The 25577-nt window shown below is 43.0% G+C and overlaps 1 protein-coding gene and 1 pseudogene across 7 annotated transcripts in view; both read left to right on the top strand.

Annotated features, from left to right (window-relative positions):
* Nucleotides 1-25577, top strand: part of EPB41L4B (erythrocyte membrane protein band 4.1 like 4B) — a 143280-nt gene that overhangs the window by 96014 nt on the left and 21689 nt on the right. For all 6 annotated transcript variants that reach the window (XM_082403888.1, XM_082403885.1, XM_082403884.1 and 3 more), the window contains 5 exons: nucleotides 5177-5391; nucleotides 7505-7623; nucleotides 12701-12826; nucleotides 13656-13723; nucleotides 16218-16316. In XM_082403888.1, the coding sequence (XP_082260014.1) occupies nucleotides 5177-5391; nucleotides 7505-7623; nucleotides 12701-12826; nucleotides 13656-13723; nucleotides 16218-16316 (627 nt within the window). The remainder of the gene's footprint in view (nucleotides 1-5176; nucleotides 5392-7504; nucleotides 7624-12700; nucleotides 12827-13655; nucleotides 13724-16217; nucleotides 16317-25577) is intronic.
* Nucleotides 20839-25527, top strand: LOC309634286 (DNA endonuclease RBBP8-like; annotated as a pseudogene). The gene is made up of 2 exons: nucleotides 20839-23176; nucleotides 23505-25527. The product of its transcript is annotated as a DNA endonuclease RBBP8-like (transcript).

Genomic DNA, 25577 nt, shown 5'->3' with positions numbered 1-25577 from the left:
TGACACAGGCACCCCCAGCAGGAACACTAACTTTTCTAGAGTTGGAAGTAGAATGGGAGTAGGGGCTTCCTCCAAGAGAAGGGAAGAGAAGAAACTAGATCTGGTTCAACTTCCCACTTCACATCTACTAACAGGGCACGTTACTCACCTTCACTAAGTCCCACTGTGAAAGGAGGTGGCACCAGCTTCCTTGCAGGGTAACTGTAAAAGAAAACCATTAAAGCGCCTAGCACATGCTAGGCACAAAGCAGCCCCCTTCTTCCACACCAGATCCTTTCAACTGCCAGCTCATGGAAGCAGGGGCTGATGTCTACATACCCCTCGTCCATCACCCTCTGAAAACCAGGACTTGTGACCTCCTTTCCAGAATGCCAGAAGCCTGGTGAATCTCAGTCTCTATTGACGGTGAGCACAGAGCTGGCCTCATCTCCTAAACCTTAGCCACTGGGCCCCGAGGCTTGTGGGCTGCTGAGTGCTGCCGGACCCTCTGGGTGGGCTTGACCTTCTCTGAGGTCCCTGTGGACAGGACAGCTGCACAACTCCAGTGGATGCCATTTACATCATAGTTGATGTGACTGTCACCTCCTGGAGTTCTGCAGGGAACAGTCCGCGAGGCCAGGAACAGTGATTTCCTTAAGAGACCCATAACCCCACACAGTGCCATAAGTTAGGATCTCCAGGATGGTCCTCTGTGTGTATGAGCTGAGAAAGCACCCAGGTCATTCCACGCATGCTTATGAACCTTTGCTCTTCTAGAAACTCTTACTCTCAGAGATCCAGGCAGCTTCTCTGAGCCTCATCTATTTCTCTTCCCGTTTGTCTCTTTCTCAGTCTTCCCCAAAAGTCACAGTAAAGTGAAAATCACACACGTTATTAAATACAATTTATCACTCTCTGCACATATATTTATTTCCTGTTTAACTTTTCACTCTGGGTTTCCTGGAAATAAAACACACACACACACACACACACACACACACACACACACACACACACACTTTTAACTTGGAAAGACAAGAAGGTACGTGAGACTACAGCTTCATTCCAGGTCTGCGGCAGACATCACTCATCAATCACAGCACTCTATCCTCCTGAGCTGGCACAACCTCAGAATCCTTTTTCATCTTACATTCCAAGTAGAGAGTGAGCATCAGTTGGAGATGGCATGGGAGATGATGTCTATTTACCATTCCTCAGAAATTCTTGCTCAAAACTTTGCAACGCTACCTACAGCCCTGAATGTACACCAGATCTCTGCTATAGGACATCTTGCTCCTTGGGTGTTCATTCTCACATACAGTGTAACCTGTTTGAAGCTCAATCATAGTTTTCCCTCCTCCAAGCAGCCTTCACTCCCAACATCCTTTTTTCAATTAATGGCATGCCATTTGCCTGGTCCTCCAGGCTAAAAAATTCAAAAATTTCTGACCCCTCCATGTCTCTGTGTTCTCCCCTTCTCGAATCCTGCCAATACCCCCCATCCTGTCACTCTCTTCCTTTCAGTGTTTCTCTGGTTTGTCTCTACTGCCTAGACCATTATAGTCCCCATTCAGACCTTTAATAGGCTGGCAGCAGTGTGGAAGGAGGGCGGGGTGGAAGGTGAGCCTTGAGGTGTAACGCGTCCCAGGCTGTAGGGAATTTTCTCTGTTCTGAGCTCCCAGTCTCTGTGCCTTCTTAGGACAGATATTATTTTCAACATATTTGAGACACAGGAAAATAATGCCCACGGGATTTGCAGTTCACACCTTTGTCGTCACATCCCAGCTCCACAGCCGCCATTTTTCCTTCCTCCCTCTCTCCCTGCTTCTTGCCTTTTCTCCCTCCCGCCTTCCCTTCCTTCCTTTCATCAGATTATTTATGGAGCACCAATTATGTGCTAATCAAAGTCTCTACGTGTATACAATGGGATATTTAATGTAAAATAGGTAGCCCAGTGCCTGGGATAGAGCAAGTACTGGATAAATAGGTGGGGGAAAGGCTGATTCTCAGACCTGGAAATGCACCAGAATTCACCTGACCCTGTCATGTCACAGAGGAGGAAACTGAGGCCCAGAGCAGCTGCCCGAGGTTCCTGCACAAAGTTGGGCAGAACTAAGACAAGAAGCCAGGCGTCTCCATGACAACTTGGTGCACGTTTTGCTGCCACCATTACTGCCTCCACGAGGTGGGTGGATACCCTTGGTTATGTTTCAAGGTGGAGAGGTGAAGCTGGACTCTGAACCCAGAAGCCAAAGTCACGCCTTCTTCCACATTCTTACATGTGTGCACACACACACACACACACACACACACACACACACACACACAATGTGAGACTGTCCTGAGCCAAGTCTCCAGAAGGCAGCCAGGGTGGACCAAAGACCCAGCTCACGGGGCAACGTGGGGACAATGGTGCTGTTTCTTCCGGAAAGCATCCTGCATCTGCAGCAGAGGCCTCCTCTGTACCTCCTTCCCCCAGCGCCCACACGCCAGGCCTGCAAGCCCTGCCTGCCCTGCTTCAGAAACAGCTCAGAGGGCTGCTCTTCCATCCACTGAGTTTGTCTAGCCCCACCCCATCACAGTCTCCTAATGAAGAGACTGGGGTGTCTGTCCTCCACGCAGCCCTCAACAGGAACTTGCTAAAATGGAACTCCAATCATGTCTCACCTTTGCTTAAACCCTTTCCACTCCTCACTTCCGCTCCAGCCATCCTGCTCTTTCAACCATCATTCCTTTGCTCAGACTATTCCTTAGGCCTGTAATAGCCATTTCTACCTTTTCACTTGAAAGACATTCCACAAAACAAATAAACAAACAAAAAACAGTAACAGGGTAACACACCTTCACTGCTTTAGAGCATGTGAGTTATAAATGAGAGAAACCCAACCACATCAAACAAAAATAAATAAATAGAATTTATTGGACCTTGTAATTAAAAAGGTCAGTGGTAGAACCAGCCTCAGGCAGGGCTGGAACCAGGGGTTCAAATGATAACATTGGGGTTTTTTCTTTCTTTCCATCTAGCTTTCCCCTCTGCTCGTCTTGTCTCCCTTTGTGCCTTGACCACTTCCCACAGATACTCCTTTGTGTCCAGGGAATATGGTCATAAAGTAGCCTCAACTTATATCATCCTCATAGCCAGATCTGACTTATCCGTGTGTCACAGTAGATGCAGTGCCTTGGGCTCACAATACTTTGGGCCCACAAAAATGGTTTCATTTCTTTTAAGTCAGAAGAAAAAAACTGAACTTTTAGTTGAGGAAAATGGTTTAGTATCCAATAATATATTCATTTTTATACAAATGCAGTCATAAAATATAATTTTAAATTTTTGATGGAGAAGAGGTGAAGGCCAAAGTGCTTAGGACCCACAAATCACAATAAGGCCGTGTTTGACTCTTAAAAAGGAAGAGAGACACTTTCTCTCCGTTTCCATATGTTAAACCTACAGGAAACTCTGTCCCTGATTGGATCATATCCCAGAATAAGTCACTCTACCTGGAAGGAGGAAAGAGTCTGATTGGCCCACCCTGAGGGGAAATATCAACCTCATACAAACACAAGAAATGTGGTTTCCTGTAAGAAGAAGGATTCTGCTTCAAGAATGTCCACCAAAATTTGACTGTCTCTCCCAGTTGATCCCCCCCTTATGATTCCTTTCCCAGCACCTTCACCAGCCCCAGAAAAACTGGTTGCCTTTACCGCTATGCTCACTTAGCGGCTTGTTCTAGGGTGATTGTAACTGATTGAATGACAGAATTTCCTACCCTGAGGTCTGAGCTCCTTGAAGACAGAGTGAAGGAGTGGGCAGTAGAAATCTGGTCTACGGGAATGAGCAGAAAGAGGGGTTAGCTCTGCTTAGGGGTGTGAGGAGGAGATCTTTGATCTGGGTCTCAAAGGCTGGAAGTCTTCCTGGAGGAAGGGGTGTTTTAGCTGGGTTTAGGGATGAGGAAGGACTCCAGGGGACAGAAAGAGGTGAAAGGCACAAGGATGGGAAGGACTAGGGTGTAGAGAAGAATATAGCAGGAGATGAGCTGAAAAGAGAATGGGACAAGATCACAGGGGGGCCGTGAGTGATACATAAAGGAATTTGGATTTTTTCCACGGAGGGGCTATAGAGGGCCGAAATTGAGTGTGAAATGTTGCGTCTTGGTGTCTTTTTCTGCAGAGAAGTTCCATAGTTTTCTAGATTTCCAAAGGGTTCTCTATCTTAAAATGGTTAGGAATCACTAGTAACAGAGAGGTATTCCAGCTCCTGGAGTGAGGAGTGCCACACTCTAGAATGTAATCAGAACAGGTCTCTGGCTACTGCTCTGTGGAGGTTGGGCTGAAGGCGGAGTAGAGGCTGGGAGAGCTTTGGAATCTGTTTCAAGAGCCTTAGGGCAATAATAACAGGAGGAGCAGTTGGAATTAAAAGATGTCATAGCAGTACCATTAATAGGTGCTTTCTGCCTAGTGGGGGTGATGGAGAGGAGGCGAAAGTGACTCCAAGACTTCTAGTCTCTGTCATGATCTTGTCGTCAGATGTTTAACAAATTATTTTTTAATTTGATGATTGCCTTTGATTTCCTCCTCCCATTTAGACGATGTCTTTTTTTTTTTTTTTGGCTGCGTTGGGTGTTCATTGCTGCACGCGGGCTTTCTCTGGTTGCGGCGAGCGGGGGCTACTCTTCGTTGCGGTGCGTGGGCTTCTCATTGCAGTGGCTTCTCTTGTTGCGGAGCACGGGCTCTAGGCGCACGGGCTTCAGCAGTTGTGGCACGTGGGCTCAGTAGCTGTGGCTCGCAGCCTCTAGAGTGCAGGCTCAGTCGTTGTGGCGCACGGGCTTAGTTGCTCCGCGGCATGTGGGATCTTCCCAGACCAGGGCTCGAACCCATGTCCCCTGCATTGGCAGGCGGATTCTCCACCACTGCGCCACCAGGAAAGTCTCATGATGTCTTTTTTAAAATAGAAATTATTTCATTTCAAACTTAAGAATTTTTTTAAGGGTTAACATCTCTGATATATACAAATTTCCACTTTCTGCTTTTCCTTTGAGTGCAGTGTTGCCTTTGTGTCCTGTTCTACAATAACCTTGTGGATCTGTTTGTTGAACCTATTTCTCCTGGTTTTCAATGCTTGGAGAACATCTTTTAAAGTATGGACAGGAATATCAAGACTCTCTGCTTTTCTAAATCCTGACTTTTACACCCTCTGCAGCTACCCGCTCCCTTCCCCAGGGCTCAGCAGCTCGGACCGGCTGCCTTTTGGCCTCGAGGAGAATGGGGGCACACCATTTGCCACCAAAGCTTCGGGAAGGCACCACCATCACCACCACCAGCACCAGCACCACGCTAACTATGGCCTCTCGCTGACTCTGGAGAACAAGGAGGGGCCTTTGAGGTCCCCAAACTCCAGCAGTAAATCGCTTACAAGTGAGTAGGGGTGTAGGGGGCAGGGTGGGGGAGTGATTGCTGCAGGGCACGTGCAGCTTTCCTAGATGCTCAAGACAGCCCCTTGCAGCGCAGCTCGGAACAGTGGTAATGTCTGTGCTGGGTTACCAGGTCTGGGCGAGAGCTGACAAGAGCCTTGTGCATTAGGCAGGGGCCACTTAGAAATTATGGTTTACCAGCAAACTGTGATTTCGTTACAAGAGAGCAAATGTCTCTCCACCTCATTCCGTGCTGGTTCTCTGCTTCTGCCATATCCAGCACTGGCTCAAGCAATGGAACAGAGACACACGGGAGTGAGGTGGCTGGAATCTCTCATTCCTAACCACAAGAAAGCCCATTCTGTCCCATTTCTGACATCCCACTTTTCTGAGAGCAAGGTGTCAAGTAGATCTAGTGCACACTGTTAAAGGTCCCAGCGAGAGAAATTACGGAAATGGAGAGTAAGCAAATTAGAAACGTTTCTAGCAACTTGACAGAGTGATTTTATGTCTGTTAAAACTAATTTAAAATGTGGGCTTGGATTTTATATGACTGTTCTTTTCTTTTTCTAGGAAATCATTTTAATTTTATTTTACCAAAGAATTGGTCTGTGATAGGAGGTGGGGGAAGAACTTGTTCTTTCTCACATATGGTTTGAAAAAGTGTCAAGGTAGAGGCAAGAGTCAAGAGGCTTCAATTCTAGTTCTCACTGTTGAGCCAAGTCCCCACTTGGATCCTTGGTTTTCTCGTCTATGGAATGTGGTAGAGAGTATTGAGAAGATGGCCAAGGAGTCTTCCACGTCTGATATTTCATGAGTTTGTGGGCTGGTGAAAAGGATGAGCCATTGAGCATTTACCTGTAGATCACAGGTAGCAATTCTGTGTTGGCGGAGCTAGAAATGGGAACTCATCATCCACTTCGTGTTGAAAAATCAGTCCCTCATCATTATCCACACTGCCCTTGCCCTGGGCCAGGCCTCATCCTTTTGTATCTGGACAACTATAACAGGCCTCTACGGGGCACCTCCTCCAGTGGAGTCTCCAAATTGTAGCTGCTAAAGCGAGAGCACTCACCAAATAGCTCTGACCAAATGCCTTAAGCCCTTTCCATGGTACTTCACTGTCCTGGGATAAAGCCAACACTTCTGAGCATGGCCACACACAGACCTTCACAGCCTGGCCCCTGCCAAGGTCTCCAGCCTTCCCCCACACTTCTCACTACACTCTAGCTATGTGGAACTCCTCTCCTCTCATTAAACACTATGCCACGTCCCAGCTCTGTCATTTGCACCTGCTGTTCCCTCTGCCTGGAATGCTTTTCTCCACCCTAATGAACTCCTATACATCCTTCAGGAACCAGCTCAAAGGTTGTCAGTGAAACTTTCTCTTACACTCCTCCCCAATTCCTGGCTTTGGAGTGCCTTCCCTCTTACTCTATATAATTAAATAAATCTTTGGTCGCTTTTATTGGGGATATCTGCACAGGCATCTGTCTCCCGCACTGAACTAGAATTGTATCTCATTCATCTCTTTATTCTAGCTTCCCAGATCCCAATTGCTATCAGTACTTGGCACAAACTTTAATATGTAATGAATATTGAATATTTAATGAATATTTAATGTATTAATGGATAAAAACAAGGTAGTGGGAGGAGTGGTGGTGAACTAATCCAACTTTCAGAAATCAAAATCAGTGAATTTGATTTTAGAAGCATAACATGGTTTTTTAAGGCACATTCATCTGTCTGTTAGCCTGAACGCTAATCTTTCCCATTTGCATAGTGCTTTTCCATTAATAAAGCATTGGCACGTGAATTACCTCACTTAATGTTCACAGCAACCCTGCAAGGTAAGTAATTTTATTTTCATTTGAAAATGGCTAAGAGGCTCAGAGAGGTAAAGTAACCTGCCCAGGGCCACTGCTCATATTTGGGAGAATTAGGCCTTGACACCTCGACCTTAAATGTTCTCACATCCCATCTGCTAGTTCATTCCCGAGAGATTCAAGCTGCCAGAGGAGAAGCCAGGCAGAAAGGCACTGGGAGTAGGGCTCTGGCAAGCATCTTTTATCACCTATATCTCTCTGCCCTTTCAACCTTTCCTTATTCACTTGCAGAACTGAGTCCAGGAGCACCTGCCCTGTTCAGCGAAGCCGCTGCCCATCTAAAGAAGCTGGAACTGGAAACTGTGAAGGCTGCTGGACCCTGGCCTGCTCTGCACATCAACATAAATAAGGTGCCGAGGACTGGAGCTGGGCAATGAGCATGGACCTGGGGTTCACTCAAACCTCTCATTATTACCCTGCCTGCCTCCTAAGCTATGTGCCTTTGTCTTGGAGGGATTTCTACTCGATCTTTTTCTGCTCAGCATGTCTCTTAGGAGGAGAAATTCACTTATATTCTTTTTAGGTGGATTACAGCACTAGGGGCTGCCCCCAGTGCTGAGGCCCAACAGGCTGGATCTGTTAGTGGTCTCTCCATCCTTCTAACTGAAAGTTCCATGAGGGAAGCATCCACATTTACCTCTTTCCGTTTTTACCCTCTGTATTAGTCTGCATTGGCTACTATAGCAAATTACCATAGACCAGGTGGTTGAAACAACAGATATTTATTTCTCACTGATCTGGAGGCTGGGAAGTCCAAGATCAAGGTGCCAGATGACTTGGTTCCCTGGTGAGAGCTCTCCTCCTGTCTTGGAGCTTGTCGCCTTCTCACTGTGTTTTCACTTGCCAGAAGAGAGGGATCTTTCTCTCTTCCTCTTCATAGAAAGCCACTAATCCCATCATGAGGGCCCCACCCTCATGACTTCATCTAAATCTAATTACTTCTCAAAGGCCCCATGCCAAATACCATCACAATGGTGGTTAGGGTTTCAACATATAAATTTGGAGAGAACACAGTTCAGTCCATAGCACCCTCTATCTCACTCAGACAGTACCTGGCACATTGTAGATGTTCAGTAACTGTTCGCTAATGGAAGGAAGGGAGGGATGAAAGTAGGGAGGGTGGGCGGAGGAAGGGACAGGGCAGAAGCCAAGCTCTCTTTTGGCTAGACCTGTTCTTATATCCAAATGGGTAGCCTTATAAAAGCCAAGTTTTATCTTAGAACTGTAGAAAGCTGGGGCTGAATTCAATCTGTCATTTAGTTCAGGCTTTTCAACATCTGAGACCAGAGGAAAGGCAATGGCTTGCCCAAGGTCACAGAGCAGTGGTGAAGCCTTTGGCTCCCGACTCCTGGTCCAGTGCCCTTTGCACTCCAACATGCTTCTTCATTTTCTACACCAGGATTTCTCAGCATAGGCCCTAGTGACATATTGGCCTGATAATGTTGTGTGGGGGGCTTACCTGTGCATTGTAGGATATTTTACAGCACCCCTGGCCTCTCCCCACTCAATGCTAGTAGAACCCTCATCCAGGTGTGACAACTAAAATTGTCTCCAGACATTGCCAAATGTCCCCTGAAGGGCAAAATTGCCCCTGGTCGAGATCCACTGTTGCACACATATTTTGATTTTTAAAATCCCCATAGGAATAGTATTCTTTACTCATGGGTCATTTTTTTCCACTCTAATGCTTAGCTTTGCCCCTTTATAAGAGGGAATAGGAGGAATTTGGAAGATCTGGCCTGGAAAGCTCCCCTTCCTTACCTGCACTGGTGAACATGGGAAGGTTATACCTCCTATCAGGGCTGTTCCTCTACCTCAGACATCCCTCTAGCCTGCACTACACTTCCAGCATTTCTCAGAAGACCCTCCACTCCCTTGCAATCCCATACCCCAGCAGGGCAACCTAAAGTCCCTCTGATCACTAAAGGGCCCCAACTTCAAGACCCTTTTCACCCACTTTTTCTTTGATACTACCCTCCCTGATAGCCAGCTGGAAAAAAATTCCTCCTGCAGGATGGCACTTATATTCTTTCAGTCAACAAATCTTTATTGAGCAGGCCTCTGCTAGGTGTTGGGAGTCAGCCTGATGGATTGTGTGCCCCTGGATTTGTCTTCTCTCTCTTAGTCTCTTGACTGTCAACTTTTCTTCTACAGTCCACACAGTAAATTGTTTTAACAGGGACTTACCTGGAGTTTGGCAAAATCCAAAAATATTTTGCAGGGAAGTATAGCATATGGTAGCAGAGAACTCACAAGCTCTAGGTAATTCATAGTTGCACGAATATTGGTGGGACATCAACAATAATGGCTTGCTCTGGGTTAAGATGTAGCTGAGACAGCTGTGAGTTATTGAGCATTTCCCTGGCGCTCAAGCATCAATACCCCTCTTTTCTCCTCCACTCGAAGAAATGCATCAGTGAGCAAGTAGGCTAGAGTGATGTCAGATAACCTTGACTTTGTCCTAATGCATAAGCAAAGTATATTACTTCATACTATGATTCTTTATCATTAATAAAACAATCCTCACAACTTATCACGATACCACAATTGGGAAACAATGGTTTTGATGGCTTTTAAGGTTTTTTGTGGTCTGAAGAATCCTCTGGTTCTTCTAAGGTTTGGATATGTTAATGGTGAGAAGACATTTTGGTTGCCCAATTCCAAAGTGTACCCAAAATTATCACAGGAATTTAAATCTCATCAGATTTCAAATGTGTAAACAATTTGTATCAACAATTGAAAACTGCATCTGATCATTTCTTTATCCCCAAATGACATCCTCAAACAGAAGGACTATTTCCAATTATAATAATATCAAAGCCCAATTATCATTCATTTGTATGTTTTGAAATCTGTATTTCCATATTGAATGATAAAGCCTCTTTCCACAATTCAAATTGAATGTAAAATACAAAATATGGCCATGCAAAAGAGAGAAAGCACAGCATTCTTGGTGCCATCCTCCAGGCTGTAATTATGGTCTTGTTGTAATCCACATGTTTATCCCTCATAGAGATGCCTTTTATGCAAACATATTCTTGTAATAACACTCAAATTTTCCAAAATTTATATTGGTCTTCACCTGAGTCAAGTCATAGAGCTGAAAGGTAGCTCCTTCTTTTCAGAACAAGCCAGCTTGAATTTTATATCCAAAAAGCAGTTTAGAATTAATAAATTCAAGGGGAAAATCAATGCTAAATTCTCACTCTTATTTTAGCAGCATTCAATTTTTTTTTTTAAAGTAGGTCTTCGGTCATTACTGTCAGTATAACTATATCCCCTTAAGCAATTGTCAAAAATCTCAAACGGGCTTTAGAACCAGTTCAATTCTTGTATTCCGGCATATCATTCCAAAAAATTAGATCTAATTAAAAAATTAACTCATCATACACCAGTGAAAACACCCATGCTAGTATTATCTTTTATATATCTTTTCAACAATTATCTTAATGTAACAGGAGTTACATATACAAGATAAATTATCCTAAAACTATACTGTAAATAATAAATAAGTTACTTGTTTTGTTTTGTTTTAGAGAATGCTAAGTCTCTTAGGATCCTGACTCCATTCAAAACAGTCTATTGTCTTTATACTCAGCTTGATGGCTTAGGGTCGTTAGTGTCCTCATATCTGATGCTCTCTTTGTAGTTATATATTTTTTTCTAACCAAAGAATCTAACGTGAAAGTGCCATTCATATCCTTTTTTCCCATGTGATTGTCATGAAAATCTTATGAAGAAAGAAACAGCCTCAGAGAGGTTAAGGGGAGCCAGTGTGGCTGGTGGTCAGGGGCTCTAGCTTTGGAGTCACCCAGTCCTGGGTGTGACTCTTGACCCTTCTGTGTACTTCCTGTGTGACCTTGGGCAAGTGACTTGCCATCTCTCTGCTTTGTTTTTCTCATCTATAAAATGGGGATGGTGATAGTATCTACCTTCAAATGGGATGGTTAAATGAGAGGATTCAATGAGACATGCATATGAAATCCTCCTCCCCACCCCACCCTCCCCCTGCCCCTTACCCTCCTTCTCCTCCATCGCCATCACCACCACCACCACCATCATCATCATCTTGTTTATGGTGTTAGTAAGGGAAAGAACTGAGATTCAAATCCAGGTCTTCTGTCTCTGCTTATTTTACTGTTTTGTGAAATTGCTGAGTTCAGCTTGTTCTACCAAGTTCCCTCCATATGTTTGGAGGTCCTGCTGGGAAACTGCATTCTCTACCCTCTTTTCTTTATTCAATGATGTCAACCAGCCAATTGCCCTATGCTTCCTCTGGAGCTTTCATAAAACCCCTACTATGTGTACTTCTTCCCTATTAAGCACCTATCAAGGTGCTCAATAGGACTTTTGAATTAGTGAATTAGATTAATTTGGGAACTTGCAGAATTGGAGGCCTTTAGAACATTTTGTTCTTGCCCTGGTACATTGTGGCTAATTTGCCATATTAAGTCCTGATGTCACTAAATGACTTTTAGAAATCATATGGTCTTGTATCTTTCTTATTAAACACATATCTTCTAATAGTAGCTATATATTATTGTAATCTTCTTCAGTAGACATGTATTAAGCACCTGCTATGTGCTGAGCACCATATTAGCACTGGGATATACAATGGCCACAATAGGCATGCTTCACAATACGACGTTATTTCCCAGAGTGTGATGTGTGTACCCTCAAAGATTTCAAGTTATATACATGGATGAGTATTTTTTAATAGTTACATAATTATCATAATTTATGTCATAAAAATATAATAGCCACCAAGTCTATGATTTCAAAGATACTATTGCTTAGGACACACTTAAAATAGGTAGTCCCAGGGTAATCCACCTTAACTGGATTGTATGAATTATAGGTACATGTTTAGTTAATACATGAGAAATGGCAAAAATAGCAAAGGTGGTACCAGATTATTGAAGTCTGAGACGCTCTAAAATAAGGCAACATAGATACAAATTTCTCATTGAGAATCACAATTTTCAGCAAGATTATTGTAAAAATACCAATTAGTATTTTGTACTCTTTCTCTTAACCCAACAAGTCACAGAATTGGGTCTTTATATGTAAGAAGTAGCAGTTATGGGGGAAATAGCACTGCAGCTGGGTGTAGGAAACTCGGAGCTTGAGTCCTGGCTTTACCTGCATGAATACTGGAAGTCTCTTCTCTTCGGACCTTCCCCGTCTTCCGACTCATGGGCTTCCTAATACAACCTCTCCCTGCTTCACGTGAGAATGAGAGGATGCGCTTGTGAATCCTTTGCAAATAGTAAAAGCGCTGGTACAAACATAAGGAGTTAGTGACACACTTGTCTATATGTTTATGTCTTTGCGTTATTTGCGGTCATGATTGATGGGAAAGATTAATGTATGTGTTTTCTTAGTTCTTTGTTTACAATCTGTTGCGTGCATTTTGGTTCATCTCAGGCTGAAGAAAAAAAGGTTTCTGAGAAGACTCTTCAGACTCCACTTTTGCCTTCCCCTGTGGCTGATCACGTGAAGTGTAACATTTTAAAAGCCCAGCTGGAGAATGCTTCCCGAGCGAGTGCCCAGGTGTGTGCCGTGCATGCAAGCCTTTGATTTCATGTTGTGGGATTTCCTCTGTGCCACGTAGAAGAAAGAGGCATTCTAGGACTGAGATGCTATGTCAGTCAAGGTGCAGCCAGGAGATAGGAACCACACCTGTTATGTGCACAGAGCTTTTAATATAAAGAGTTATTAACTGGTATAGCGATAATTGGGTAAGTGAAAGGGCCAGCTCTGTACGCTGTGGTGGGTCTGAGGACCACAGGCTGCTGCACCTCCTGTTGACCTCCAGCGTGTGTTCAGCTGGCCTGGCTGGCTGAGTGGGTGTCCTTTCCTTCCCCATCATTCTTTATGGGACTCGCCAGAGGGAAGAGGACAAGGCTTCTATCAAAATCCTATGACATAATTCCTCCCAGGCTTGGTACACTGATGTGAAAGAACAGATTCTAAACTCTTTTATAAGCTCTAAGTGCTATGTGAGCATAGAGCTGCTTATTATTCCTGATCTAAAATGTGAAGTGGGGGATTAAACTGTGGATTTGGCTTTTCCCACACCATCCTTTTCTCATTCCATCATGAGCTGGCACATAGCAGGTGCTCAATAAGAGTGTGAATGCAAGCACTGATTTTATTTGAATGATTACGTGTTAATCCCTGCGATGGGGAATGACTCAAGAAAACATTTTTTATTAAATTAAATAAACACCGGAAAATTTTGTTATTGACTGAGTACTTGATGATCTACCTCTTCGATACACCTTCACATTTCTGTAATCCTTTGAATGTAGGAGACTTGGAAACATTTTTGCATGCCAAGATGTCCGGTTTTGACAAACCTGCCTGTTTTCTTTAACAGGTTGGAAAAGAGGAATCAACGTTTGTAAATATCAATAAGAAATCCAGTCTTCAGGACGCTAATGTAAGGTCTGTTGCTTCTTGTTTGAATGGGGAAACAATAGTACCTTCAGCATTATCCTCAAAACATTACTCATGAAGGCATTTGCTAATAAAATAAAGAGGAAAAAGAAAACTGAGAGAATGTGAGCCTAAAGTAAGAGAAAAGGGCTGTCATAAACAACTTCGTTTATGCCTCAGAAATGCCACTTATTCTGTTTTAATATTTCTACCTGATGTACCAAAAAGAAATCACTTTTGAGATGCTTCTCAGGCATGTAGATCTGACCTTGTCATTCCCCTGCTTAAAGTCACGGTGGAGTCCGGACTCCTTAACAGAGCATAGGGAGACCTTTATGACCTGACCTCTGCTCCCTGTCCCAGCTAAATTCATCACTCTTCCCGTGGTCCATTCACACGCTCCTTATCTGAGCTCCTTGAAGTACTAGAACCACAAATGTTCTTTAAAGCCTCCAGGCTACCACCAACCCAAACCCAGAGGAAAACCTTCCTTTCCTGATCTCATAGAAAGCAGTCACTCTTCCCCTCCCAGCCCAAGTGAGTAACAACCTGTAGATCATGGCAGCCCCATAGACACCTTGGCAGCCTGCTAACATTGGTGGGGGTCTCCCTAGGATAGAGTTTCCTAAAATGGGTCCAAGGAGCACTGCAACCGTATCTTGTTAAAACCAAAGACTCAGGTCCTACTCCAGACCCTTCAGATCCTTTGGTGGAAGGCGGGGTGGGTGTTGTTGGCGGGGGAGGGGGGGGGGAGGGGGGATGGGGGCGTGGTTGTGGTAGGGGAGGCCAGGACTAAGAATTTCAAAAACATGCAAGGTGACCTAGGAACCACTACCCTGGGGAATACTTGATGCTAAAAATAAAGACTAATATTTCTCTGTGTCATCTCATGATGCCTGGCCCATGTTCTTGGTATAAATTTGTCTTCCTCCAGAGACCCATACCCAGCTGCCTCTTGGACTTTTCAAAACCTTAATTCATCTCTTCCCACCCTACCCTACTGTCCCTTCACCAGTTTTCCTATCTTGGTTAGTGGCACTGTTACATACCTGTGATCCAGACCTGAGGCCTGGGAGTCCTTGACCTTTAGCTACCTCATGCCCTCATCTAATTGGTCACCAAGTCCTGCCAATTTGACTTTCATATTATCACCCACATCCATCCGCTCCTCTTCATGACCCTCTTCCCGGCCTACCCCCGGGCCTCACCATTTCTCATCCTGGATAACCACTACTACAGTCTTCTAAGATGTTTCCGACTGGCCTGCTCTCACCAGCATCCTTTGTTGCTCTAAGGGCCTTTCTAAAATGCAAGTCTGACCTCGCCACTCCCTTGCCTAAAACCTTCAGTGACTGCCTTTGCCTTCAGGGTAAACAGCTCATTCTGAGGTGCCTCAAGCCCTGGCCCCTGCTTTCCCCTCTAGTCACAATCCCCTGCTCTTCCCCTGGGACCTTACCCATCAGCAGTTCCGGGTCTCCACTCTGTCTCCCACCTTGGAAGTCTTACCTCCATCTGGTTAAGTGTAAATCCCTCCTTGAAGCTTCCAGACACCAACCATTTCACCCAAGCAAGGTTATGTGCTCCCCTAAGTGTTCTTCCGGGGACCACGTTCCGTTGACTCTGGGGTCCCAACTTGAGGAAATCATGAACCTAAAGTATGTTGACTCCAATTTCGTATTTGCTCATTCACATGTTTCTTTAACATACATTTCCTGGGCACTGGCCACCTACCTATCACCATGTCAGGCATTGAATAGAAGGGAAGATGCAGGTCCAGAAGTGTTAACTGACTTGCTAGAGGTCCCTTGCTGAGAACCTCAATTTGTTTTGATGCCTGTTGGTCCCAGAAGGTAATTTCTGGTTTTTAAAGTGAAATCAGTCACATACGAACATGTGTAAAAGCTTTACCTTAAAATCACTAGTTTTGAGTAAGCCCATTGGTTATCTGGCATATTTTCTTGAGGAAATATAAAAATGAAACTTAATTTTTAACATTTTCACCTAGACATAGAATTAAAATGTTTCAGAATAAGTCTTAAAGGTCTTCTGATTACACATTTTCACATGAAATACTCTAATCATTATTTATCTCTCTTTTTAAAAAATATATTCCATGCTATGTTTAAAATAACATAGCTACCAGATTACTTGGAAGTAAAAACGGGTTATCCACAGATTTCCCTACTCATTTTACTGGCAAAACCTGTTTATGAACCAAAACCTGAAATTGGGAGTGGGTGTTTTTGGCAGGGAAATTTTATGTGGTACCCCAATTATGTTCAGTTCCTGCTTGCTGTATTTTCTTCCCTATGATATTTTTGGTTTTGGCTTTTCTGTGGTATTTTTAAATAATTATATGTAATAAGTAGAGGAGAAAAAAAAAGGATATCTTGACTGTCAATGTTATTAAGGTATAAATTAACTGAGAAAGCAGTCCCTACAGCCAAAACCAGACCATAAACCTTTTTATTGGTGGTGTTCTGCTTTTCTGGTGTGTCTTTAGAAGTCCTATTCCTATACGTGTGGAAACTACCCAACCAGCTGTGGAAAAGCCGGAAATCAAGCCTCCCCGAGTGCGGAAGTTAACGAGACAATACAGCTTGTGAGTTCTATGCTGCAGATTTTTCAATTATAATAACAAAGGTGATGCTAAAGGTCCAGTTGTAAATGCTTCTTAGCCCTTCACACCATTCCCAAAGAGCTATCCCAAAAATACAGTCTGTTTCCAATTTAAGTCATAGTGGGACTGGGTCTTTCTCCCTGAAAACATGACATGATTGGCATATGTATTCATTATTGATTGCTGTGTAACAAATTACTCCAAGATTTAGCAGCTTAAAACAATCCACATTTATTACCTCACAGTTTCTGTGGGTTGGGAATCCAGGCATGGCTTAGCTGGGTCTTCTGGGTTAGAGTATCTATTAAGGCTGCCTTCAAGGTGTTGGCAAGGGCTGCAGTCTCATCTGAAGTCTCATTCATGCCGTGTGGGACAGGATTCAGTTCCTTGAGGGCTGCTGGACTGAGGACATCATTCCTTGCTGACTATTGGCTGGAGGTTGCCCTTAGTTCCTAGTCATGTGGACCTCTCCCGCTTTCTCCATAGGAGAAAACACACAAGAAGAGCCAGGGAGAGCGCTAAGAAGGTGACATCACAGTCTTTTATAACCTAATCTCAGAAATGACATCCCATCACTTTTGCCCTATTCTGTTCATTTGAAGCAGGTCCCTAGATCCAGCCCACACTCAAGGAGACAGGCTTCTTCAGGGGCATGAGTAGCAGAAGGGTATCAGGGGAAGCCATATCGGATACTGCCTCCATGGTGCCGTAGTGAAACGGTAGCATTTTCTGTCAACAGAGCCAAAGCTGATCCCTGAGCTATAGGAGGAGCCATATTCCTGTAGGAAGAGCCATATTCCTGTAAGGGGAGCCATATTCCAGTGTCCCAGAACCGCCAGGACCTGTCCAGTTCTGTTCAGCTTAACAAAAGTTTTTTTGGCTACCATGTGCACAGGGATATTCTAGGCACTGTGGGGGAAGAACAAAGTGACTTTGACAATTCCCATGCAAGGGCTCACAATTTATTAGAGGGAAAGACAGATTTCCCTCTAATAAATTATAATTATAATCCAAAGAAGACAGGCAAATGCTACAGTAAGGGTGGTGGTATATTAGCATAATCACAATGGTAGTTAGAATTTCTTGACCTTGGCTGTGGCCCAGGTATCGTGCCTGGATGTATAATTGGTCAGAGAGCTGCAGGGGGATCTTTGGGTGCAGTGGAAAGCATGGGGCTCTGGAGTTAGAAAGGCTTCTAGTTTACTGTTACAAGCTCTTGGGAAAATTACTCTTTGAACCTCTCCTTCGTCTGTAAAATGGGTAAGGATTTTGTGAGGGTAAACATGAGATAATGTGGGTAAAGCCCTAGCTTTCAGCCTAGCCCTGGCTGAAAGATGAGTTAGTTCCCCTTCCTTTCTTCTTATGGACCTGAAGCCTCTGAAGAGGTCAAGTTTAGGAGGTACTGAGAGTACAGAGTATAGGACAAGGAGTGTAACTCCAGATGCAGTTCGCAAACAGCCAGCTCAGGCCTGCCACTTGCACATTGTAAAAAGGAGAAGAAAGGGGAGTGCAGTTTCAGGGCAGACACATCCCACCTCATTAGCCTTAATAGAAGTTTCTGGACAGTATAGCAGCTGTGTTTACTAGGGATGCCAAAACGAGTAAGATTCAAATAATTAGCAGTCCTAATGATCTCTGGGGGACAAATTAAACCATGAAAAATCTGCTTCCCTGAGGATAAAGCTGGCAGGATTAACCTTTCACATTTCAGAACTCAAAATGTTATTATCACCCATTCAGTATATGTAATCACGTTGGAAACAGTGACTAATACATGACCTGGAAGGAAAGAAAATTTAGCTAACTCACCAAATTGCCTCTTTTAAGGAAACTGTTTTCAAACCTCTAACTTCATGTGTATTTCTTAAGATACCCCAAAGTATTCTGCTTTGAAAATCAAAGAATGGCAGCATTTTTCCCTTGAGTAGTAAATAGCAAAATTGATGGATGAGATTTTCCCAGTTTTAAGTTTTCATCCCATAAATAGTCATGGTATTGTTGACACTAGTTACCACTTCTTTACTCATCTCTTCCACTCATAGATATTGATTAAGTTAATAAACACTTGGTTGGGGTTACAGATTGGAAAACCTCAGATTTCCCATTTCCTAAAAAATAATTCTGCATCATTAGTTTTGAGATGCAGGGATGTGTGTGCCCTTTTTAGCGGTTACAGTATTCCTAGTTCATAGGCCAGAATTATGTGTGCTTGTTTGGGTTTTCGGGTACTCCATCAAAGCATCATGATATTCAGGTGCTCTGAACAAGTTTTCAAACTGCTGCTTTTTAGGATATAAACAAAAATCTAAGCTGTGTTCTCTTCTCGAAATATGGCATAGGGAGGAAAGGTGGGGCTGCTGTGTGCAGAGTGAAGGGAGAAGCAAACTCTGCAAAGAGTTGAAGGCAGGTAAAAGCATCATCTTTATATTGATGTCAGCTGGTATGTTTAGAAAATGATGAGCTGCTTAATTTTTACCCAGATGTATAACTTTACTATGTATTTAAACATAGTGTAAAAATCTAAAGGCATTCAGGCAAGACAGAAAAGTCCAAAGAGAAGAGTAACTAATTCCCTAGAATCACACCATCAAAAATAACCAATGTTCACATTTATGACTATTACTCTAGACATTTTTCTATGCGTATATATTGTTAAAATAGAAATCATTTCAAAGAAAAGACTCATACTACTACATAAAATTTTACTTATTAAAATGTTTCATGAATTTACCTTAGACACCAGGTGTTCATCATAAATCACATTGATAGCATAAGCTATCTGGCATAGCTCAAGGTCTTAGGTGTGCAAAGACACACTTATCCAGCGGGATATTCCAAGGGTCCAGAGGTTCTCTCAGGAGCTTGTCAGTGGCCAGTGGTTCCTTTGGAATGTACAGGGTTTGAGCATCTGGGGCCTGCTGAGTTAGCCCTTTCCTGTGCAGGCAGCAATCTGGCTGGCAGCAGGGGAGAGGGAACTTGTCTTAATTTCTATAAATTTGAGAAAATATTGTCCATGCTAAGAGTGGGGGACTGATGGTTCTGCGCTGTGCTGGGATGATCAGATCAGAAGAGCTTCCAGCCTTGACGTACCTTGTGGGAAGTCAGGCCTTCCCCACAAAGTCAAGCCCTGGAGATAAGCCCCAGGTGCCGTGAGGGAGACTTCTCCCACATGGTGACTTCCTGTCTAGTGTCCTTTCCATCCTGGGTCATCCCACTCGATCAGAGAGGGTCGAAGACCAGACCTACTTGGCCCCAAAACAATTGTGTGCAACTCCTCCTCTATAATCAGTTTATCACACCAAAGAGACAGTTGCTGTTAGGCCACGAAGGGAGTCATTACACCCTTCGCTCAGAACAGTAGGTTCCTACAAGTCTTATGCTTACCCTCCTAAGGGAGGCTCCTCAGAGTAACATCCCTTGGTTTGGTGGTTCCTCAAAAAGTTAAACATAGAACTACCGTACAACTCAGCAATTCCACTCCTAGGTGGAATTCCAGTTCAAAAGAGTTGAAAGCAGAGACTCAAACAAATGTTTGTACACCAGTGTTCATAACAGCACTATTCACAATAGCTAAAAGGTGGAAACAACCCAATTGTCCATCAACAGATGAAGGGATAAACAAAATACAGTCTGTCCATACAATGGAATGTTACTCAGCCATAAAAAGGAATGACATTTTGACTTACGCGATGACATGGATGGACCTTGAAAACATTATGTTCAGTCAAACAAGCCAGATACAGAAGAACATTTACTGCATGATTCCACTTATATGAGGTACCTAGAGTAGTCACATTCATCCGGACAGAAAGCATCATGGGGGAGGGGTGTGGAATTTCCCCTTTACCCTTTTTGAGTTCTTGTGGCTGGACGAATAATAAACTAAAAAGGTTAAAAAGAAAGAAATTTTAATTCATGCACATGGAGGTCTCATAGAAATGGAACCTAAGAAGTGCCCAAAGCAGGCAGCTTTTCTACTTTTTAGGCAAAGAAACAATAAAGTTGTGAGGAATTGACAGGACAAAGAAACTTAGGTTTTGGGTGCTCATTTAGTGAAGAATCTAAACAGAGTTTGGGCTTCGGATAGTAACTTAAAGAAGTAACAGGGTTTGTTTATACAGGCCTCTAGGCCCGAATCCCCTGTCTCTGATGATAAAGGGGTCCTTCTATCTTCAGATGCAGGGAGTACACCTTTCACACGAGAGATTTATTTCCTGCTTTCAGGGAGACAGAAAGGAGGGTCAGAGTGTTGGCCATTTCTTAAGTAACTTTAATTCAAAATAATCAATATGACAGACCTTTACACCATGTAACAAGCAGAAAGGAGAAAGTCTGTCAGAAATTAAGGAATAACTGGGGCTTCCCTGGTGGCACAGCGGTTAAGAATCTGCCTGCCAATTCAGGGGACACGGGTTCGAGCCCTGGTCTGGGAAGATCCCACATGCCGCGGAGCAGCTAAACCTGTGCGCCACGACTACTGAGCCTGCGCTCTAGAGCCCGTGAGCCACAACTACTGAGCCCGCGTGCCACAACTCCTGAAGCCCGCGCGCGTAGAGCCCGTGCTCCGCAACAAGAGAAGCCACTGCAATGAGAAGCCCGCGCACCGCAACAAAGAGTAGACCCCGCTCGCCACAACTAGAGAAAGCCTGCGTGCAGCAACGAAGACCCAACGCAGCATATAAATAAAATAAATTTATTTAAAAAAAAAAGAATTAAGGAATAACTTTTTACAACATTTTAGGTTATAATTTAACATCATGAAGAGGAGAAGAAAACTTGAGGCCCTAAACAAAATTTCAATATTCTCTTGGAAACCAGTACAAACTATATTGATAAATATTTATTTCTAATTTAAATGCCAAAAGTAATTACTTTTTCATACCAAATACCACAGGAAAAAATTACCCTAAATTGTTTTTAAAATGAAAAATTTCATAACTAGGATATTACATCTCATAGTTAGTACATATTTTGCTTAATAGTAAAATTATCTCTTACCAGATTAATTAAAAAATCCTGGGCCCTCGGGCCCTCCCCCAACCCTGGAAAGCGCGGGCTGCCCCGAGGGGGTGGCTTGGCTGCTGGTGGTTTGGCAGGTTAGTGAGGGAACGAGGAGAAAAGCGAACGGCCGTCTCTTCCCCCCTCCAGAGCGTGCTCGCCTTCCTGCTGGGGCTTTCGAGAATCTCGAGGCAATCTTGCAAGCTGTATTTGAACTGGCCAAAGACAACTTCAGACCTGTATAATGTAACAGAAAAGGTCAGAAAACATTAGACAGTAGAAGTGTGAGCATATTAAGTAAGATGAACGTCTCTGGAAGCAGTTGTGGAAGCCCCAGTTCTGCAGATGTATCTAATGACTTTAAGGATCTTTGGACAAAACTAAAGGAGTATCATGATAAAGAAGTACAAGGTTTACAAGTAAAAGTAACCAAACTGAAAAAGGAACGAAGTTTAGATGCACAGAGACTAGAAGAATTCTTCACCAAAAATCAACAGCTGAGAGAGCAACAGAAAGTCCTTCATGAAACCATTAAAGTTTTAGAAGATCGATTCAGAGCAGGATTATGTGATCGCTGTGCAGTAACTGAAGAACATATGCAGAAGAAACAACAAGAGTTTGAAAATATTCGACAGCAGAATCTTAAACTTATCAAAGAGCTTATGAATGAAAAGAATACAGGAAGAAAATAAAAAGCTTTCTGAACAGCTGCAGCAGAAAATTGAGAATGATCAACCACATCAAGCAACAGATCTTGAATCTGAAGAAGATGTTATTCCAGATTCACCAATAACAACCTTTTCATTTTCTGGCGCTAACCAACTACGAAGGAAGGAGAACCTCCACGTCCGATATGTAGAACAAACACATACTAAACTGGAGCACTCTGGGTGTGCACATGAATTGAGAAAAGTACCAAAATCTTCAACTCATCCACAACATAAACATAATGAATGTGAAATTCTAGTGGCTGACACTTGTGATCAGAGTCAAGCTCCAGTGGCTAATACACATGGAAAAAGCAGTTATCCTCCTGATAATTTAGCTACAGTTGTTGCTGAAACACTTGGACTTAGTGTTCAAGATGAGTCTGAGTCTCGAGGTCCTATGGGCCCTCTTGGTGATGAGCTCTACCACTGTCTGGAAGGAGATCACAAAAAACCTTTTGAGGAATCTAGAAGAAATAGTGAAGATAGTTTAAGATTTTCAGATTCTAATTCAAAGACTCCTCCTCAAGAAGAATTGACTACTTGGGTATTATCTCCTGTATTTGGAGCTACCTCTAATGTGAAAAGTAGTTTAGGTTTGAATACAAGTTTGTCCCCTTCTCTTTTAGAGACTGGGGAAAAAAACCATCTGAAAACAACGCCCTTCAGCAAAACTTCTAATTCTAGATCAGAGAAACCTAGATCAAAATCTGAAGATGGTGTGCTTTTCACACATCATAATATTGGGGCTGAAGTGAAGAAGATCACTAACCAGTCATCTTCTAATAAGCAGGTGCTTATAAATAAAAATACAAGTGAACAGGATAGTATTGATCACATTAAAGATACTGTTACTGATAAAGATAAACCTGTGATACCCCTGAAATCACTGGGAGGCCGAACCAAAAGGAAGAAAATCGAGGAAGAAAGTGAAGATGAAGTAAGCTGCCCCCAAGCCTCCTTTGATAAAGAAAATGCTTTTCCTTTTCCACCAGATAGTCATTCTTACATGAATGGAGACTATGTGATGGATAAACCTCTGGATCTGTCTGATCGATTTTCAGCTATTCAGCGTCAAGAGAAAAGCCAAGGAAGTGAGAACTCTAAAATCGGATTTAGGACTTCCCTGGTGGCACAGTGGTTAGGAGTCCGCCTGCCAATGCAGGGGACAGGGGTTCGAGCCCTGGTCCGGGAGGATCCCACATGCCGCGGAGCAACTGGGCCCGTGCGCCACAACTACTGAGCCTGCGCTCTAGAGCCCGTGAGCCACAACTACTGAAGACCATGCGCCTAGAGCCGGTGGTCCGCAACAAGAGAAGCCACCACAATGAGAAGCCCACGCACCACAAGGTAGAGTAGCCCCTGCTCGCCGCAGCAATGAGGACACAACTCAGCCAAAAATAAATAAACAAATTAATTTTTAAAAAATAAAAATAAAAATAAAATAAAATAAAATCGGATTTAGGCAAGTGACTCTCTATGAGGTTTTGAAGCCTGTTCCAAAGGGCTCTTCCTCAAGCCGTAAGGCCTTGAGTGGGAGCTGTGGGTTAACCAAAGATTCCCGGGAAGAGCCCAGCAGTTTACAGGAGTCCCTCCTCCAGTCCTTGAGTAAATCTCCAGGTAATAAAACACTGTTACAAATAAAGGAAGAAAATTCTATCTTTAAAATCCCTCTACGTCCACATGAAAGTTTGGAGACAGAGAATCTTTTTGATGACATGAAGGGTGCTGGTTCTCGTGAGCCTATAAAAATAAAAACCAGGTCAGTCCATGGAGCTTTTGAACTTGCATCAGTTCTTCAGTTAAATCCATGTAGAATTGCTAAAACAAAGTCTCTACAAAACAACCAAGATGTATCCTTTGAAAACATCCAGTGGAGTATAGATCCAGGAGCATACCTTTCTCAGTATAAAATGGGTATTACTGTAGTGGATACAAAGGATGGCAGTCAGTCAAGATTAGCAGGAGGAGAGACAGTGGACATAGACTGTACATTGGTTAGTGAAACTCTGATTTTAAAAATGAAGAATCAAGAGCAGAAGGGAGAAAAAAGTCCAAATGGAGAAAGAAAAATGAATGATAGCTTGGAAGATATGTTTGATTGGACTACACATGAAGAATATGAATCCTGTTTGGTGGATAGCTTCCCCCAAGTAGCAGATGAAGAGGAGTTGTCAACTGCTACAAAAAAACCAAACTCTCCTGATGATAAACAAGATAAAGTCAAACAGAAAGCATTTGTGGAGCCATATTTTAAAGATGATGAAAGAGACACTAGCTTACAAAATTTTCCTCATATTGAGGTGGTCCGGAAAAAAGAAGAAAGAAGAAAATTGCTTGGACACACATGTAAGGAATGTGAAATTTGTTATGCAGATTTTCCAGCAGAAGAAAGAGAAAAGAAGTTGGCTTCCTGCTCAAGACACCGATTTCGCTACATTCCACCCAACACACCAGAGAATTTCTGGGAAGCTGGTTTTCCTTCCACTCAGACTTGTATGGAAAGAGGTTACATTAAAGAAGGTCTTGATCCTTGTCCTCGTCCAAAAAGACAGCAGCCTTACAATGCAGTATTCTCTCCGAAAGGCAAAGAGCAGAAGACATAAATGTTGAAGCAAAAACAGGAGAGATGACAATATTCTTTTTATTTATAGTTAAAGTTGATATTAAACATTGATTTTTTTTGATCTTCTGAAAACTGATTTATAAATCATTTTTCTATTGAAAATGTTTTTAAATGGCATTTACCCATCACACAGATGACTATTTAAAAATGGATAAGTTTATGCCGTATTTTCTTGCTTTTGCACCTTTAAAATAATAAGGTGCTTTCATTTTGCACTCTAAGTTAAAAGTTGTGTATTACTTTATTTGGTAATACCTAATTACAATTTGGAAAATATGAAAAAAAAAAATCCTGCAGATGTTTCCAGGAATAAATTTTCGATGATGATGGTGATTCAATCTTTCCTTCAGGGTCTTCAAAAAAATGCTATATAAAAAATATATTAAGTTTTTTCTCCATGTAATTTTATTAAAATAAAAACAACTCTATCCTAATAAAAAAGAATCAATATGCCATTGTGGCATATTTGGGGGTGGCCCACCCTGAGCCTCAACAGCAGAGCAAATGTTACCAGGGTCTGCGGAGAGGGGGCCACAGGGAGCTGTTGTTCAGTGAGTACAGATTTGCTGTTGGGATGATAAAAAAGTTTGGCGTATAGATAAAGTCCTTGTTACACAACATTGTGAATGTGTTTGAGCCCCTGGATTGTAAACTGACAAATGGATAAAATGATAAATATTATGTTATACATATTTTCTCATAATAAAACATTTTTTTAATCCCCGGGCAAGTGACAGAAAATCCAGCCCAGACTTGCTTTGGCTGAAGGTCAATATATCGGCCCCTGTAAGCTGGACATCTGGTAGACATCTGTTTGGGGAGCCCCCAATCCCCATCCTAGCCGTCCCAGCCCTCCCCACCTCCCTCCACTCCCCACAGCCTGTTTATTATTGTAATGAGCAGAGCTTCATG

The sequence above is a fragment of the Balaenoptera borealis genome (genome assembly GCF_965194805.1).
Source record: "Balaenoptera borealis genome assembly, chromosome: 8".
NCBI classification, from domain to species: domain Eukaryota; kingdom Metazoa; phylum Chordata; class Mammalia; order Artiodactyla; family Balaenopteridae; genus Balaenoptera; species Balaenoptera borealis.
This window is presented reverse-complemented; position numbering and strand designations above follow the sequence as displayed.